Source organism: Nilaparvata lugens, chromosome X (genome assembly GCF_014356525.2).
Source record: "Nilaparvata lugens isolate BPH chromosome X, ASM1435652v1, whole genome shotgun sequence".
Lineage (NCBI taxonomy): Eukaryota > Metazoa > Arthropoda > Insecta > Hemiptera > Delphacidae > Nilaparvata > Nilaparvata lugens.
In genome coordinates, this window is record NC_052518.1 from 23,413,332 (window position 1) to 23,431,601 (window position 18,270).

The 18,270-nt window shown below is 32.6% G+C and overlaps 3 protein-coding genes across 11 annotated transcripts in view; 2 read left to right on the plus strand and 1 right to left on the minus strand.

Moving 5' to 3' along the window:
- Positions 1–7,562, plus strand: part of LOC111051558 (neuropilin and tolloid-like protein 2) — a 98,149-nt gene extending 90,587 nt beyond the window's left edge. For all 3 annotated transcript variants that reach the window (XM_022338090.2, XM_022338091.2, XM_039443031.1), the window contains 3 exons: positions 2,754–2,916; positions 3,191–3,296; positions 4,017–7,562. In XM_022338090.2, coding sequence (XP_022193782.1) covers positions 2,754–2,916; positions 3,191–3,296; positions 4,017–4,272 — 525 coding nt within the window. In that variant the 3' untranslated portion in view covers positions 4,273–7,562. The remainder of the gene's footprint in view (positions 1–2,753; positions 2,917–3,190; positions 3,297–4,016) is intronic.
- Positions 7,563–8,240: 678 nt separating this feature from the next.
- LOC111051559 (trafficking protein particle complex subunit 2-like protein) lies at positions 8,241–16,547 on the minus strand. Of its 2 annotated transcripts, none has more exons than XM_022338092.2 (5): positions 16,310–16,547; positions 13,460–13,635; positions 10,376–10,463; positions 9,655–9,734; positions 8,241–9,100 (listed from the first exon to the last, which is right to left on the minus strand). In XM_022338092.2, the coding sequence occupies exons 1-5, from the start codon at positions 16,340–16,342 to the stop codon at positions 9,058–9,060; spliced, it is 420 nt and encodes a 139-aa protein (XP_022193784.1). In that variant the 5' UTR covers positions 16,343–16,547; the 3' UTR covers positions 8,241–9,057. The 2 variants fall into 2 exon arrangements, with proteins under 2 accessions (XP_022193784.1, XP_022193785.1); XM_022338093.2 differs by having other exon boundaries at positions 9,655–9,739; positions 16,310–16,531.
- A 43-nt stretch (positions 16,548–16,590) lies between these two features.
- Positions 16,591–18,270, plus strand: part of LOC111051560 — an 84,333-nt gene continuing 82,653 nt past the window's right edge. For 2 of the 6 annotated variants that reach the window (XM_039443035.1, XM_039443033.1), the window contains exon 1: positions 16,779–17,285. The gene's annotated coding sequence lies outside the window, so the exon portion shown is untranslated. Of the gene's footprint in view, positions 16,724–16,777; positions 17,286–17,404; positions 17,617–18,270 lie in introns of those variants that run through there. The other 4 variants (XM_039443034.1, XM_039443037.1, XM_039443038.1 and 1 more) reach the window with 4 other exon arrangements.

Here is an 18,270-nt window from a genome sequence, read left to right on the forward strand (position 1 = left end):
GAATGGGGCCCAATATAGAGCCCTGAGGAACGCCAAACTCCAATAATCTGCCATTTGACAGAACCCCATCTTTAAAGACAAACTGATTCCTGTCACTCAAATATGATAATATAAGTTTGACTGCACCTGGTGTAAAGCCATAGAAAATTAGTTTATCCACCAAAATATCGTGTTGAATAGTGTCAAACGCTCTTGAAAAATCGTATGACCTTAGACCTACAGAATCACCTGCCTCCATGTTGCTAATAACCCCACTTACAACATTAACAATAGGATCATTTGTGCTTCTACCCGCCCTGAAACCAAATTGCTTATGAGAAAATAAATTGTTGGTCTCAAAGAAATATGACATCTGTTCATGAATCAACGTCTCAAACACTTTAGAGAAAACAGGTACTATTGCAATTGGCCTGAAATTACTTTTCTCCTTTCTGGAACCCTTCTTATGTATGGGCAAAACTTTTACATTTTTCAACTTTTCAGGATAGATACAACCAGCAATAATGCATTCATTAAATAAAAAAGCCAGAACCTCACTTATTTTATCAGCAGCTATCTTCAAAATTGAAGCATTTAGACCATAAATATCCATACACTTACTGTTGCTTAGATTTAAAATTGTATGAAAAACTTTTTCAACAGTTACTGGCTTGAAAGAAAAAATTACTCCTGGTTTTTCCAACTTACTGTAATAATAAGCTGTACTTTCAATACTGACAGGAATATTATTGCTTAGCTGCGTAATATAATCTACAAAGAAATTATTAAAGTCTTCCGAGCTTACATCATCAACTGAAGATCTATTACTACATTTCTTATTTGTTAGACTATTTACAATTCTCCATAAAGCCTTACTTTTATTAACAGAGCTACTTATAATTTTATTGTGATAGGAAATTCTTGTCTTTTTTATTTCAATCCTATATGACTTTTTTGTTTCTTTATAGCAGGAGAGTAACTCAGGTGTTTTTAAGGTTTTATATAAATGATACAGCCCATCACATTTAGCCTTCAACGCTCTTAGCCTACTATCATACCATTCATTTTTTTGCTTGAAATTATTGGGTTTACAAGTTTTCCATTGGAATGAACCATTCACAGCTCTCATGAATATTTCAAAAAATTTATTGTACCTATCATTATAATTTGTTACGGAGTACACCTCCAACCAATTTATGGATTTCAGAAAACTTAGAAAAATTCCTACATTAACATTATTAATTAATCTAAACTTAGTGTTATTTACAGTACTTTTTACATCCTTATTTATGAAGTTGAGTCTAAACAGAATTCCTTCATGATCAGAAAAGAGAGAGTGAATGATTTCAGTTGACCATAGACTATTATGAATATCTGTCAAAATATTATCAATACATGATCCATTTGAAACTCCATCAAGACCAGGTCTAGTAATATCATTAATAGTAACAGTCAAACCAAAACTCTCAAACAAATTCAATAAATCATTTTTAAAGCAATCATGACCTAAAATATTTACATTAAAATCTCCACATATGATCAAACTGTAACCATTTTTAAAAACAGCACTTAATACATTATAAAAACACGTTAAGAATTCATTAAAAAAACTTATACTTCTATTGTAGGGTCTATAAACTGACAAAATTATTATTTTATCCCTGACAAGTTCAATTGCTGAAACTTCGCATACCATTTCGATTGACATGTCTCTAATATGATCAAGAGCCCTGAATTCCAGTTGATCATGAACAAAAATCGCTGACCCACCCCGTGCTCGGTTTGTTCTACAAAAAACAGAGGCAGTTTTAAAACCAGGCAGATATGTAAAATCCACATCAGTACTATTAATCCAATGCTCAGCTATAGTAAGAACTTTTATATTGTATTTAGTACAAATAAGAGACAAGTAGTCGAATTTATTACATAGGCCTTGTATATTCAAGAAAAAACAATTAAGCTTGTCATTGCTATAATCATTATACCTGGTTACCAATGAGAAATTGTGAGAAACAGAATTAGAAATCATAATATTATCAGGCCCTCTTTCAACAATATTAACATGGGTATCAGTCCTTAATTGTAAATCTACAGCAGATATGCTTGAAGCATCTTTGTCATGAGAGTTTAATTTAAATGCTCCACAACAACTGGCATATTGGGTTCAACAGGAGGATTGTGAACAAATAATAATTATTAATTGTTATTAGCAAGTTAAGTTCATTTTCATGGGTTTACCAAGATGATAAAGGTCTAAATGAAGGACTGATAAATGAGCGCTCAGTTCGTACGATCGGTAACGTATAATTACATTCGATAGATATCCGTAGTATGCAGTGATAACGCAGCCCGAATCGTCTAATTCAATTTTTAAATTGTTCACTTCAAGAAACGTTCTAAATAAAATAGTTATCTTCAAAATTGTGCTTAGCCACCTTGTTATCTATCTTTTCTAGACCACGAATGCAACCTATTGTGAACCTTTCAAAAGAATAAATACGGTAGGTAGCCTACTTATTTATGGTAAGGACTGGAGTGCAACATTTTGTACGGGCACAATGTTTTTCAATTCCCTCGTAATAAGAAGAGTCCTTTAGTTCATCACGCAATATTTTCCCTCCACGTACACAAAAAAACTTCAATAATCAATATAGCTTAAAATTGTGGCTTCTTATTATAATTATTATTAGATTTTTTTAAAATTCTTTTAATCCTTCATTTTTATTGTTGAGGTAAACTTGCTCTACATTCTCTGAAACCTTGATGTTTTTCAGGGCTATGGAGATAGGGGTGATTCAACGAGTGCCGACATTGATGATGTTGATCAACTTCTACTGCCGGACGATCTCCACTTACACTTACCAGAGATGCGCGATAGTGAATGCCAAACCAGAGAAAGTCTTTTCCATAACTCTGGTTACACTCCAAACACGTCAAGTGAGTCTCCATCATAAATTTGTATCTAATCTGATTTCAAGAAGAAATTAATTTATGAATTCACTGAAAATTGGTTTCTTGTTCATTTCAATATAGCCTACTCCAGATTTAAAGAAACAATCTATTCTATTCCTCTGAAAATTATTATCTTATTCATTGCCTCAAACATTCTCATACTCCGGATTCCAAACATTGCAATTTTTGAAGTTTTGTTTTAAAAATCTACAAGCTAGAAACTTTTTTGAAGAATTATAATAATTTATTTACTTTTCAGCTGGAAGTCGAACTCCACCGCCTCCACCACTCGCCGCCAGATGCCAGCACCAGCACAGTTCCACCGCAACCGACCAGCAGCAAGTCACCTCCATACATGATTCCAGGTCAGTTACAATCCCCATTACCTATTTCTCCATCAAGGGGATTCAGGTGCGACTTTTTTCCTTGGAGGAGAGTTTTTGTCGTTAGCGTAACCGAGAGCAAAAATTTCCACAAGCGAGAGAAGTACTTTAGTCCCGTGATGCACACAGAATTTTCGTGTGTACTCAAGAAAATAATGTGGTACTCTCAAGACTTAACTGTAGCAATCTCTTGCAATAGTAAATACTCTAAGATAGAATAATTAAAAACGTATAATCATTCTTCCATAACTATTACCTGGGTGACAGTATAACCTGTAAGAGATACCTAGTTTACAGTAATATATAATAGTAATACAATATTTATTTCTAAAATAAATTATTCTCCCATTAGAACATTCATCTTTATAATATTTTATTACAATTTTTAAGTGTTAATAATTGATGACTATAATAAAGAAGTTATGTAAATTTTGACCTGTTGGATAGCCTACCTATGATTGGCAGACGAAATTCGAAAAACTCATCGTCATATGCTACTAGCATCTAATTTAATATAATATAATCTAATATAATATAACTTAATATAATATAAATATTTAATATAATTTTATATTTTGGATGTTCAAAAACAGTTATTTATCAACTTGTTTTCATGCATGATAAACATCAGATAACAGAGAAACTTCTAGTGAATCTAATGGCATTTGGGATGTGTTGTGAAAAAAATGGTTTGAATTGCAGGTCAACTCCAGATGCCGGTTCGTTCACAACTTTCGGCTATGGACGAAACCATAGACAGAGTCAACAAGTGCCATCAGCGCCACCTGTTCCAGCTCAACAGAAAGCCAACAGCCAGAGGTTTCGGGCCGAAGCAGTCATTCAGATGGATAAGTATGCCGCAGCGGGTGGCGGGGGGAGTGGGGCGACACAACCAGTTGCTCGACCCTACAGTGTCGATTCAACCAAATCAGCACCCGATGTGATTGTGACACACTGACAACGGTCGACCGGCTCTGAATGGGAGCCATACAAGCGACGCATGCCGAGAACCCTCCTTGCACAAAATGATGTGACCACAACTCGCAACGGAGAATCTCAACCAGAAGACAAGCCTGTAGATGAAAACACACACAACTCAAAATCCACTCAGTCGGACATTGATTGCAAACAAATTGAAAACACATCCTGCTTAGAAAGCTCCGTAAATGTTAGTGATACAATGTCGTCTATATCATCTTCACCCTCCACTTACACTTGGTCAAACGCTGATCACAGTATTCATTTACCTACTGACAACGCTTCAGTGATCGAGGAAAAACCTGTGAATGATGTGAAACCCGATGCAAAAATCATGAAGAGAGTAGCGGTGGGCCCATTAGAATCGTGGAACTCATCCAGTTCGAGTTCAGTTGGGGGACATCCACCAGAGTATGTACTTCCACCCCCACCACCAACAGCCACGTTTCACAGAAAAGCTCTCCTCAACCATTGTCCAGTCACAAATCAACTAGCCAACACATTCATCATTACTGATGGCTTTTCAGCTATAACAGATGTCCCTGATTGCAGAGTGGATAAGAAGGGTCTCTCTAGGGCTCCTGCTCCTATGAACATTCCGACTCATCTCTGTCAACACCCACTTGCTAAGCATCCCAGGATTCTGAGTGGAAGCAGCGGGGATCTGCACAATTACCGTATGGTGCCAGTGCCAATCCCTCCTCATACTTACCAGCATCAAGATGGTACATTTCCAAGAAGGATAGTCTACCAGTGCTCAACATTGCCACGAAATCGTTCTAAACTATCGTCCACTTCATCGTGAAATCTGATTATTATTAAAAGTGTGTCAGAGTCAAGGATGTCAATGCTCTAGCCTTGATTCAATACTTTATTATGCTTTCCTGAACTTTACATTGCGGTCATTTGATTGTCACTGAGTTGAAGGCTTTTCTTCAAAAACACTATCGATTGTTTTTTTATTGATTGCAGCAAGATCTGTTTGATCTTGAACCGTTTCATGATCAGAATAATTCTTGATATCACAAATTATATGATCACAAATGAAATCAACAGTGTTTGACTTCCGAAAGTTTATTCGTCCATAACTGACTATCGATGATTTATTGATGCTGGGTTGCACTAACAAACATCCTGTCCTGAACCAGTTGATCATACTTACATTATTGACATAGCGCTGATCCCGGATTAAAATTGATCTCGGTTGATGTAAACCAGTATGAGGGTGGTTATAGTTGTGAAACTTAGTTTTACAATAACTTATTGTAAAAATTGTTAAATAGTTCAGTGACAATATTGATCCAGATTATAAAAAGGAATATACAATGAGTACATTGATTATGAACCAGTATGTTGTGAGTCTTAATCGCTACCATAAAGTAATCTCCACAAAAGTTTCTCTCTGAGAATACTTTCGAGTATAGCTCCTTTTGTAATACTCATAGAATATAATTATGTTTATGGTTTCGGCTTGAAAATGTGCAACACCAGCATGAAACATGTTTCCTCAATAATAACGTTATGTCATTATTTTAACAAACTTGTATTTTGATTCTAAATTATATGTTTTCAATTTATAACTAGAAAGAATTTGCATACTTACTACAATTAAGTCCTCCATGTTTACTGGATAAAGCAAACAATACAATAGTCAGAAAAAAAGCAGGCTATTGCCCAAAACTTCTATTTCTCTATTTGTCTAAATCGTCCAAATATTAAGTAGGTATGTCCATATTAATTTCTGCATCAAATCATTAATCTCGGAATTACAAATCAAAATAAAACAAACAATTTCAAATTTAGATAGGATAATAAAATTTTTAGTTTGCATTTTTCAACTTTGCAGTAAGATTGCCTTTCTATTCTGTGGAAATTGAGGTGAAAATTGATAGACTCTTATGTGTGATGGAGCCTCAAAAGGGTATATTGAATTTAAATTGGCAAAATTACTAAAAATACACAAATGTTTTAGTGAAATAAGTTTGAATATGCTGACTGCATAGTCACTGTGTTCTAGTTTTCATTAAAGAAATAATACTTCTGAAGATCGTTCCATTACAATGATTAAAAGTGAAGAATGTATTCTATATCATGTTTAAACGACTTTTCACAAAATAAAAATGGGACAGCTGGAAATGTATGGAAATAGCCTAAGTTTGTAATTGGAAATTGGAGTTTCAATTATTGAGAACGTTACAGTATTGGTATCTAATATTAAGGTTGTGTCCATATCTTGTAACAGGTGATAGCATTCAAATTTTCATTCACATATACTCATATCCAACAGAAATAGTAGATTTATGTGATCTTCATTTCAGTTCAAAGTGAAAAAATATTATAAATTCGCTATAGTTACCATAGTTGTATGAAATTTAATTGTACAATCTCACTAGATTACTATTTTAAACTTCAAAAACTGAAAAGTAAAGATCACTATGTATCTTATATGGTCAAAAAAGTGTTGGGCAGTTATTTGATAAGTTGAGGATAAAAACTAATTCCAGTGGAACTTACTCTTCAGTAATTTCCGATATCTGAAAGAACATTCAAACCCACAAATTATCCAATGCGTAATGAAATCGGATACATCAATATTGTATTTAAATGTGAAAACATACCGTACACATCTGTTGAAATGCACTGTTTGAGTATAAATATTGAAAAAAATTGAATAAGTGAGAAGGGAAGTAAGTGTAAGCTTATGAATATTTTGTATTTATGATTGAACGCTAAAATTAGATACTTTTATTAGTGACATTATGAACTCGTTATATGATTTAAAGTAAGCATTACTAGGCCAATATCTCATGTTATTTTGATGATTACTTATCATTATTAGTTTGAATATCTAATTCACAGTACCCATAAGTATATCTCACACTAATTATTCATAATTTTGTTATGAGTGGTAAAATGGAGGAGACAAGCATCAGATATACCAATGTTAATAATTTGAAAATTGAATTTATTTTGTGAATTCAGTGGTTCGATATTTTATTAAAAAATTCATTTAGGCTATGGTACCGACTTTATTTTATCCTACATTATCAGAATCTCATTGGGAATGTCATCTCTAAACGTTGAAGCCAAACTATGTAAATTTCATTTGTAATCATGCTACATTCATTAGATTTTAACTATTGATATACCTCCTAATCTTGTTCCTAATTTAAGCATGTGTTCTTGCATACTTTTCCAGTATTTTATCTTGTCAGCTGCTTTGTTATTATTTATGATTTATTGCATATAAATTGAAAGAGTTGAAAGTACGATGATGTTGACTCATTCATATTTCCCAAATTTCTCTGTATTATTTCTGCAAGTGAGCTACTTACTTCAGTATTATTTGAATTATCACTGAAAACATCAGACTTAAATTCTATTTATTTGATATGTGTGAATAATTCTATAAGTATACTCTATTCAAGTAATAGATAAGCTTATAGTTAATTTTATCAACTGACCTGCAACCTCTATTTTATTCACTATGGAGTGCAAGAATGATACAATACTTTACATGATACTACATTTATACATTATAATATAATGTGTTCAACGTCCAAGTGTCTAACCATGGATAAACTATACCAGTTACTTATTATATTAGTTACTCTTTAGTCTAACATTTAATGTAGGTAGTTATTAGTAATGTTGAACAAGCATCTGAAAGCAAAGGATCGTAATGGAGGAAACGTAGAACGTAGAGATATAATGAAGGAAACGTAGAAGAATATACCGGTACTGAATGGTGGTGGGAAAAAGTTGTGAACATCATGAGTGTAAGGTATTTTTTCTCCCTCAGGGAAATTGAAAATGTTCCTCCGAGGTAGAAAAAGTTGCACTTTCATTGCTATACCTGTAGATGTACAAATAACTATCCTGAAACATATGAGTTATATCTAAAAATTCTTGAAAGGCTGATGAAATCATTTTTTTAAAAACATCAGATAGATATTTCATAAATGTTTATTCCAATTTATTAAATCACTGAACAATAATTTTCAACTATAACGACTGGAGCACTATTCCATAAAGAGAGAATTAACATAACTTTATCGTTTTTTAGCTTCAGAATTATAATAATCTGCTAATATATACATTTTATTCTCTACTGCATTACTGATATATCACAAAACGGAATGATATTTAAATTTCAAAACTATACATATGAAAAATAACATTGATTATTGAGAACAGTAAATTAAAGTGGGCTACAGAGTTGTTATTCATGGAAATACAAAAATATTCAAACAAGTTTATACCCTCAACTGGTAATAATATAACAATTTATTTTCTTTCAATATTATCTCCATTACAGTAATTACAATAGCAAAGTATCGAAGTAATAGGATCGAAAATCTTTATATAAATATTGATTGAAATAGTAACAAAAAGTAGGACATTGAATTGAATTATTGAGAAACATAGTGAGTAAAACTAAAATATTAAGGCAATGTGCAAAAATGAGTTATTAAGAATGAAAACACTATTACATTTTGAAGAAAATAGAGATAAAAGAGTTGAGGGTTGTTGAACTTGAATTTAATAAGAAATGAGAATAAAGGAAAGCTTGAATTCGAGAAGAGGAGAAGATAAGAGAGCAAGAAAGAAGAATATACAAGAAACGAACACACGTGGTTATTACAAATAGTTGTGGTTCTCTCAAGTCAATGTTTGATATTATAATTATAAATCTAGAGGTTTTCCCCAACATATCAATGAGAGAATTTATTCACATACATTGAAAAGTTCAGACTCAAGAAACTCACTGTCCACTCATGATTGAGTCAACGACTGCTTCAAATTTCCTGCAAAATAGATAAAAATTCAACGTTAGAGTTTTCCTTGTATGAAATCATTTGAAACTTAAACTCAGATGATACTTTCTACAAAGCAGCAGGCTAGATTACCACTACAGAATTTGATTTTTCTGTTGAAAATATTGGCTCTCATAAAGTTTTCTTCATTTGATAGTTCTGATCTATGGTTAGACTGGAGCTTAAAATATAAATGCTGTAATAACCGAGACCCATTCTCATTCTTCCAAGAAACAATACATATCGACAATTTGAAGCATTTTTTCAATATTCACCACAATATCAACTTCACTATTTTTTGCTAGTTCATCTGTTGTGGAGTACTTTGAATTTGTAAAGGTCTTTAGAGTATTGATAGTACATTTTTATTTGAATACAATTGATTTATTATTCTACAATCCACAATATTTTTCTTGAAATCACCTGTAATTCAAAATGAAAACAGGACACTTGAGTAACTTGAAAAAGTACTCAAGATGAATTAAATTACCCGAAATACATTCATTACTGAAGTAGAGAAAAATGGAAATATTAAAATTACTCACTTTGAAGCAACCATTTCTCCAGGAACATAGAATGGATTGCAAATCGTGTCAGTGTAGGCCAGGTGCAGTTTTCGGAACATCTGAACTTTGCAAAAATACAGACAAACAAGGTGAGTTCTTTTGTAGGCAATACTTATTGTATACATCGAATGTTGCAGTACATATATACAGCATATTAAAACATATGAAGATTTATATATATATATATATATATATATATATATATATAGAGTTGATTTTCAATCAATGTATACTTGGAGCACTTCTCATTGACTTAATCAATTTGAAAATCAGAACAAATTCATTCAAATTTTGCAAGGGAAGACTTTTGAGACAAATCAAATCTTCAATGTGTTTGTTATGTCAGTATGTTGTTATCCTCCGATTACTCTAGCTCAATTTATATTTGTTCTGCAATTGTTCTCACATTCCTTCAATTTTATGCAGGAATTTCAGAATATTTTATAATTTGAATTGTAAATTAACTTAAGAAACGGAATCAGTATACTAGTTCCCTCAAACCCATTTTTCTGTTTTGTTCAGCCCCATTTCATTAAGGAAATGTTTCATTCTTGTTTGGTCTAACACCAGCAAGGATTATTTGTTTAGAAGCGTTTGAGAAAAAATATAAAATTAATTTACTTTTTTAATTCAAAGGTCAAAAACAATAGATAATATTAAAAATAATATTATTGATACTTATATAACCAATATAACATACCGTTCTGACTTCATTATCCCTGAGGGAAGTATTGGTCGACTCCACAACAACTATCAGCTTCACCCGTGTGTTCGTCACGTATCCAAATCTGATATAATACTGTCAAGGTTCAGATCAGATTCAATCAAGTTACAATTCGTTCATTAATTCAGCTTTTATCAAAATAGAATAAAATACAAAACATGTTCATGTCCTTTCACATACTACGACCTGCTATAGAACCCGATCAAAAAAAAAGTCATTAAAATTATTTTAAAACAGAATAAGTTCAAATCCATATTGAAAAAGGTGATAGAAAGCTGTGATATTAACTGTTATTTTCTCAATTAGGCTCATGATGACCACCCATCCTTCCATTGCAGCTTCGAGGATAATAAATACTATGTTGATAATAATAATAATATTCGCATAGTTTTTATTGGAAGGAGGCTACCTTACTTATAGGAGGCTACTCCTTTTAAGGAGTATATAATTTAAGCTGTCAATGAGCAACGACTGTTATCAGCCGGGACCGACAATTCAACGAGTTCATCCGATAACAAGGATATAGACATAGAAAAATAAATCATGGTTCAAAGTATTATTTGTTAATGAAGAGTAAAATATGTGTACCTACTCAGAAGTATCTAATTAAGAATTAGTTATAACGATATTGATGTTTGACAAACTCACGATGTGCATGCTTATACATTTGATCGACCTGTTGTGGAAATAATTTAGACTTCACAAATGTTGTCCAAAACAGGTAGAGGCAGAAGAGTCGAGCTATTATAGTCTGGCCGCTGTAAAAGAAGCGACTCGGGACTTAAAGATGGATAATCTAAAAATATAGATAGAATATGCTCGTATCATTATGGTATAAAATACCCATCTATTCATTCTGCTGTGACAGGGGCATGAATGGAGAATGGGGTGGGGTTCTTAGCCTTACACTCATCACTCGCTGAAATAAAATAGGAAGTGGACTGAAATATTAAATTTTAAAAATGAAATTTACCAATCAGGGGCCTATTGAATGGGATAATTCAAGCTAATAATACCAGTATTTACTTGGTGATTTGTTGAATTTCAGTTACATGAATAGTTCTCTAGCATACAAGTCCATAAACCAATATCATTAGTTGTTTTTACCAAGTACGGTTGAATCAACCGATATGATGATATACAGAATGATTCATAATTATAGTAAAATATTTTAATACGTGATAGTAGAGGTAAAAATAAGAAAAAAGTTCATATAAACATATATCCATAACGCTTCATTAGCGAGCTATACAGGGTGAAAGATTTCGCCCGGAATTCAGTTCCTCTGGTGAAATACACCGATGCTGAATTGTTTGGGGACTAGTTTTTGAAAAACTTATGCTGGATTCATATGGAAAAATATCTGAAAAATTAAATAAAACTAGTCTGGAAGCTGTAGTGTGAGTAGTTTTTGAGAAAAAAGTTGAAATATGCAAAAAATTTAAGTAGAAAAACACAGACTTCTACGTTTGATGCCCAATAACTTTCTTTAATGACCAGTAAACAAATATTTTTTCGCAATACAAATTGTAGAGAATTTAATTCTGAAAAGAATTATGTAAGCTGTTAAACTAAATTCAAATAAAATTTGAATAAAATGTATTCTTATGTAGTACATTACACCATAAAAATTTGCTGTTTTATGAGGAGAGAACTAATAACTCATATTTCAACTTTTTTCTCAAAAACTACTCATACTACAGCTTCCAGACTAGTTTTATTCAATTTTTCAGATATTTTTCCATATGAATCCAGCATAGGTTTTTCAAAAACTAGTCCCCAAACAATTCAGCATCGGTGTATTTCACCAGAGGAACTGAATTCCGGGCGAAATCTTTCACTGTGTATAGCTCGCTAATGAAGCGTTTATGGATATATGTTTATATGAACTTTTTTTCTTATTTTTACCTCTACTATCACGTATTAAAATATTTTACCATAATTATGAATCACCCTGTATACACATACGGTAGCCAACGAAAATAAAATTGGAATGAGATTCCCTTATGACTCAAACAGCTGACTAATATTTTTGTGAAATCGAATAACTAATAGGCATAATACAAGTTACGTCTGTTTCTTGGTGCAACATAAAATATTAGAGCTTGTATGTTAGTATTTTTCCACACTAGTATCATTCGACTAATATTATTCAAGTGTAATGTTTTATTCACTTGACTTTTTATTCATATTTTTTCACTTTATAGTATCATCCATGCATATATATTCTATATTTTTGTGAAAATTTCTATCTTTCATTTTGTCTTATGTATAAGAAATCCTAATACTCTTATATTATTCTCATACAGAGAGTCCCAAGGAAAATGTAACAGCTAAAGACCATAGATTCTACATGAAATTTGCAACAAAAAATGTACATTAAAGTTTTCTTATATCGACCTTAGTTTCGAAATATACAGATTTTTTTGAAAAACGTCAATAACTGAAAATCTATCAGTCAAAATCTAATTTCAAGGATATGGTAGGAAAGAGTACAAAATCCCTAATAGGATTTATACAACATGTTGCTTTGTTTGATGTTTTTGAACTTTTTATGGGCGTTCAAACTGTTTGATATTTGGCTTTGAACTTTACGAATGCAATTTTTTCAACTTTTAGAGCTCATAAAATGTTCAAAAATGTCAAATGAAGGAACACAAATCATGTGAATCTCATTGGACCTGATAGTTTTCTAGTTTTTGAATTTTTTTCAAAAATATCGAAGAATCTATATACTACACAGGATATCTCGAAAACTAAGGTCGATATGAAAACATTCTACTAGACATTCTTTGTTGCAAATTTAATGTAGAATCTATGGTCTTCGGCTGTTACACCTTTCGTGGGACACCATGTAAATATTCACTTTCATAATTTATTACTCATTTACTGCAAATTATCACAGTTTTTGAAAAAAATTCTATAATCCATTGTTTATAATTGAAACTTGCTGAAGAACGTACTAGGTAAAGTGTATATGAATTTCTCGCACTGATAAAAAACATTTAGTCATATTGTCCTATATTTTTTCAGTCCCTGAATATTTTAAATAAAGGATACATTTTGTGATTTTCAGTAGAAAAGAGGAGACCCAGGTACAGCTCTTTTTGGTCATTCAAATTTTTCCCAGCTGGTGCAGCTAACTTTTCTTCAATAATATCCAGAGATGTATGGACTTTGAAATGAAAGTTGATCTCTTCATTCTTGTCCAAACATCTAATGAATTTAGGGGAATTCTGTAAAAAAAATCAATAAATTTTAAATAATCCATCATCAAATATACGTACATATGATAACGTCAGGCAAAGAACGTATTTGTTATTTTATGGATGTACATGTGTACACTTTCAATTGCATGCTATTTGCAGATGACATCGTGCTCTGTGAACCTTCCAAGGATCAGTTGGAAGAAAGGCTGGAAAGCTGGAGGAAGACTTTGCAGGAAAGGTGACTGAAAATTAGCCGATCAAAAACAGAGTACATGGTATTGGGAAACAATGATGGGCTACCCTTACAGCTTGAAGGAAACCAACTCCAACCAGTTGCAAGTTTTAAGTACCTGAGTTCAAGAATACAGAGAGATGGAGGGCTTGATGTAGAAATACAGCATAGAATAAATTGTGGATGAATGAACTGGAGAAAAATGAGTGGTGTTAAGAAAGTGAATTGTCAAATGAAGGGAAAAGTGTATAGATCAGTTGTGAGGCCAGCTATGCTGTATGGAACAGGAACATGGCCCATTTCAAAGAAACGGGAACGAAAGATGGAAGTGACTGAGATGAGAATGTTAAGATGGATGTGTGGGGTAACAAGAAGAGATAAAATAAGAAATGAATTGATCAGAGGCACTGTAAAAGTTGGACCACTGGGAAAGAAAATGCAGGAGACAAGGATGAGGTGGTTTGGGCATGTACAGCGACGGGAGGAGGATTATGTTGGACGAAGAGTGCAGGATTTGGTTTTGGATGGTGTGAGAGGACGAGGGAGACCTAGGATGAGGTGGGGAGATAGAATAGCGGCTGACTTGCGGGAGAGTGGTTGGAGGAGAGAGGAAGCATTGGATAGGGCTTTGTGGAGAGGCAGACTAGAGGAAGGAATGCCGTCCCCATTTAAATGGGATAAGGCACAGCCAAAGAAGAAGAAGAAGAAGAAGAAGAAGAAGAAGAAGAAGAAGTGTACACTTTCAATTCAAATATACTGGTTCCTTATGTTCAGCGTTCATTTTAAAACATAACCAACCATTAATATTCAAACCAAAAGATATCCTAATCTCTTCAGCAACATTTTATGATAAGTTATTTTATTATTTTTCTTGTTTAATTCTATGAGTATCAAGTGTCCACAGTCGCAGTCTAATGTGCTCGAACGTTGAAAATTGAAATGCCACACTATGTTAACATACAGATGTGATAAGAGGTAGAGACTAGATCTATGGGTAGCACAAAAAGAGATTGTCCATGACTGCCATTTCAAACTATAAAAATCAGAGAAAATTTTCTCGTACTGCAACTATATAGGTAATGAATGGTCTAGAAGTTTTAGGAGCCTTTAAATTTTATGATTAGGAATCGTAGGGACTTAGAATCAAAGGGTGTAAGTCAAGACTGTTTACCCACATACCTGTCATAGGCAAACAGTCGTGACTTTAGCCCAAATCAGAGTGACACATTTATGACTACCGCTTACTCTAATATAGGCCCACTATCCAATATCCAATCTCTCAATCAAAGACGAGGCCATTTTTGGATAGATCATAGATCGCGTCAGTCAGCATACTTCAACATGAAGAAGAAAAAACACTAGCGAACAGACCACACTTCACTTGATCATGATGTCACAGAACACAAGTATCTTCATTAAAAAAGTCACTGATATTATATAGACTCTTTTCAATCAGCCACTTGTACAAGGGGGACCTGAAGACGTTCACCGGACGAGCCCTCACCTGCTCTGGCAAGTTAAACATCCTCAGCACCAGCACAGGGAAACAGTCCTTCAACTTGGACAAACGACAGCGTGGCACGTCCAAATTTGTCCTCCGAGTGTTGTGGGAGTGCACTTGCTCTCTCCGATGTATTGTTGTGATGATACTCCTCACCTCATATAATATAGCAGTGAAGCCAAGATAGATGTTGTGTCAACAAACTGTGCGGATGCCCAATCTGCGGCAGATCGGCTGGCAGTGTGCATCATACTTGCTATATGTGATGATTTGGAGAGCTTTCTATTGGAGCAGTAGAATGTCTCTGGCATGTGGCAAATAACCCCAGATCAAGATACCTTACAGTATGCAGCTATCAAAAACTGCGTGGTACAACATCAGCAATCCCTCAATTCTCATTTATTTCAATTCAACCAATTTACTAATAGCAATTTAATTTACTTCATCAATCAATTTATTTGATCAAATTGAGAATCATCACACATACTTTTCTTTCTATTTATTTATTAGGCTACAGAACAAAAAAAAGACTACAGGCATTAAGCCCAAAACAGTCTTCACTACCATTTACAATCGAATAAAGTAAGTTACTAAAAGAAATAAAAATAAGAGATACAGTACATGCAATTCACAAATACATAACAAAGTTAATAAATATGAGGAAAGCATAAGTAATTGAAAGTAATCTAAGCTTAAGTAATAAATACAGAATAAAAACTAATCTAACTTATCTAAAACTCATCTAATAAATTATAAAAAGAATAGGCCTACAATTGAGCTATAAAAATATCACCAAAGGTTTTATTTGCATGTAACCTAATCAAATTTGGAAAGAATTCATTTGAAGATTTGGGGAGTGAGTTCTCTCGAACGTGAATTATTACCATTTTGAAATGTCCTATATTTATTTACATATTGTTACCATTAATAATAATTACGATGTTATTTATTTTATTGAACTAACTAACCTCTTTGCCGATAACTGCTATACAAACTGCCATAATGAAATGTTTTTCCCAAACTCTGTATATTGAATGATGCTACCCTAGTAGTAAAAACTGATTAAAATAGTAATTACATTGAAATGTTGGAATAAATTAAAATGACGTTTCATAAATTTCAAATAAATTGATAGAAATTAAAAAATATAGGTTAGTTTTTGTGTTTGTGTACGCTGCCTGCCTGCTGCCAATCATAAACAGCTGTGTGATCAGCTGCAAATAATAAATTATAATATTTTACAGGTCATCAATTATGTCGTCTGCTAGCGAATACTTATAAAACAAAAGCAACTTCTTGAACAGAAATAATACTATTTATCAATAATATTATTTGAGTGCGCTTATTATCAACAACTTTTTGTTTATTGTTACATCTTACAGGTAATGGTGGTGTATTGAATGAATTTTTAATAGTATTCTTAGATTCTTCTAGTTATATGGCCATTAATGTTATTGGTAGCTTTTTACTTTCAACTAGATATCATTATGAATACTGAAATAATTTACTAATTTTATTGTGTTCAATCACATAATATTATGACAGTTGCCCAGTTGCTACATAAACATGCGCACTACTTCGTCTTTCTACTAACAGGTTGCTATCTGGATTATGTCTATCGATTTTAGGTTTATTCGTGAAAAAGTAATATAATTTATTTTTAATTATACCGTTTAGGTCATATGTGAGTGTACATAACGGTGTAATTCCTCCTACAGTTTGTTTTTTATTGTAATTTTGTTGCTTGAACTTACAACTTCTATAGAACAGTGTACCGTATACGTGAAGCTATCTTGTATGATGCTATTAGCTTGAATGGTGGTTCTGGATGGGAATCAGCTATTATTCATTTACAATTTATTGCATTCTAGTTTAGCACAAATGCGCCAGATTTAGTGATCTTCAATAATATTTCAACGCTATGAGGAATATATGGATCTAAAGGTAGGCAAAAATTATAATTTTACATGAATATGGTAAATTCCGTAAGGTTCATATGCCAAGAAACGTAATGTTCAATATTGTTTGCGAAATATTAAGCTATAATTTCATTGTGTGGTTCAAGAAGAATAAGTCTGTCATGGGAAGTGAATTTGAATGATTTAAAGTGAAAACAACCTGCATTTGTTACTGTACCTACACTTGTTTCCTACATTTCCGTAAAGTTAGGTTCGTTAACGCTCCAAGCTGTTGGAACCAGATAATTTGTTAATTTTTATATATGGAAAGAGAAGTCCAATTGATTATTAAGTTATATTCCGGCTGCAAATTTATGGTAGTATGGATTTTGCATGTTATTCTGATTACCCTTGAAAATGTTGAGCCCCTGATTAACCTAATTTTTTTTAAATCAATCAAATTCTGCAACCTTACTTTATTGATGCTCATGTTGTCATGATGCATTAAGAAATATTTATGAAAGCCACAATCAATATGATTCACAATAAAAGTAACATAACTGGTATGACAGAACAATTTTTCATTTTAAGTTGTTTGAAAGCAGCTGAATTCTCTTGAAGGCCATGTTTCAGGCAGCATCATTCTATTATTGATTACCATGCCTCAATTATCTTTTTTTTCATTAAACTTTTTCATATTGAGACTTAGTCAATTTTGTAATTTTGAGATTAGTATCAGCCACAGATTTTTATGTGCATGTTCATCAAATCTATGTAAATCAGAAACTTGAAGCCAGCTGGCTACTCTGATATCGTATTTTCCCCCATAAGCTGAACCTTATAATAATCAGCAAATTGTTTTCTTAAATTGAATTATAAATTTGTGTCACGCCTTTTTGAAGAGGAATGCTTTAATGTAAGTTAACTTAGATATAACTTAGTAGCCGAATATAATCAAGTATTCGAACTAATATATAGGCCTACTATAATATACCTAATATGGGCTCAATATTTCCAAGTATTTGAACAAC

Coding starts and splice junctions, on each gene's coding strand:
- LOC111051559 (XM_022338092.2), bottom strand. CDS start 16,342: ATGGCAGTTTGTATAGCAGTTATCGGCAAAGAG. Junction 13,636..16,309: donor TAGCAGTTATCGGCAAAGAG/GTTAGTTAGTTC, acceptor TTTTTTTTACAG/AATTCCCCTAAATTCATTAG. Junction 10,464..13,459: donor TCTACTGAAAATCACAAAAT/GTATCCTTTATT, acceptor GTATTATATCAG/ATTTGGATACGTGACGAACA.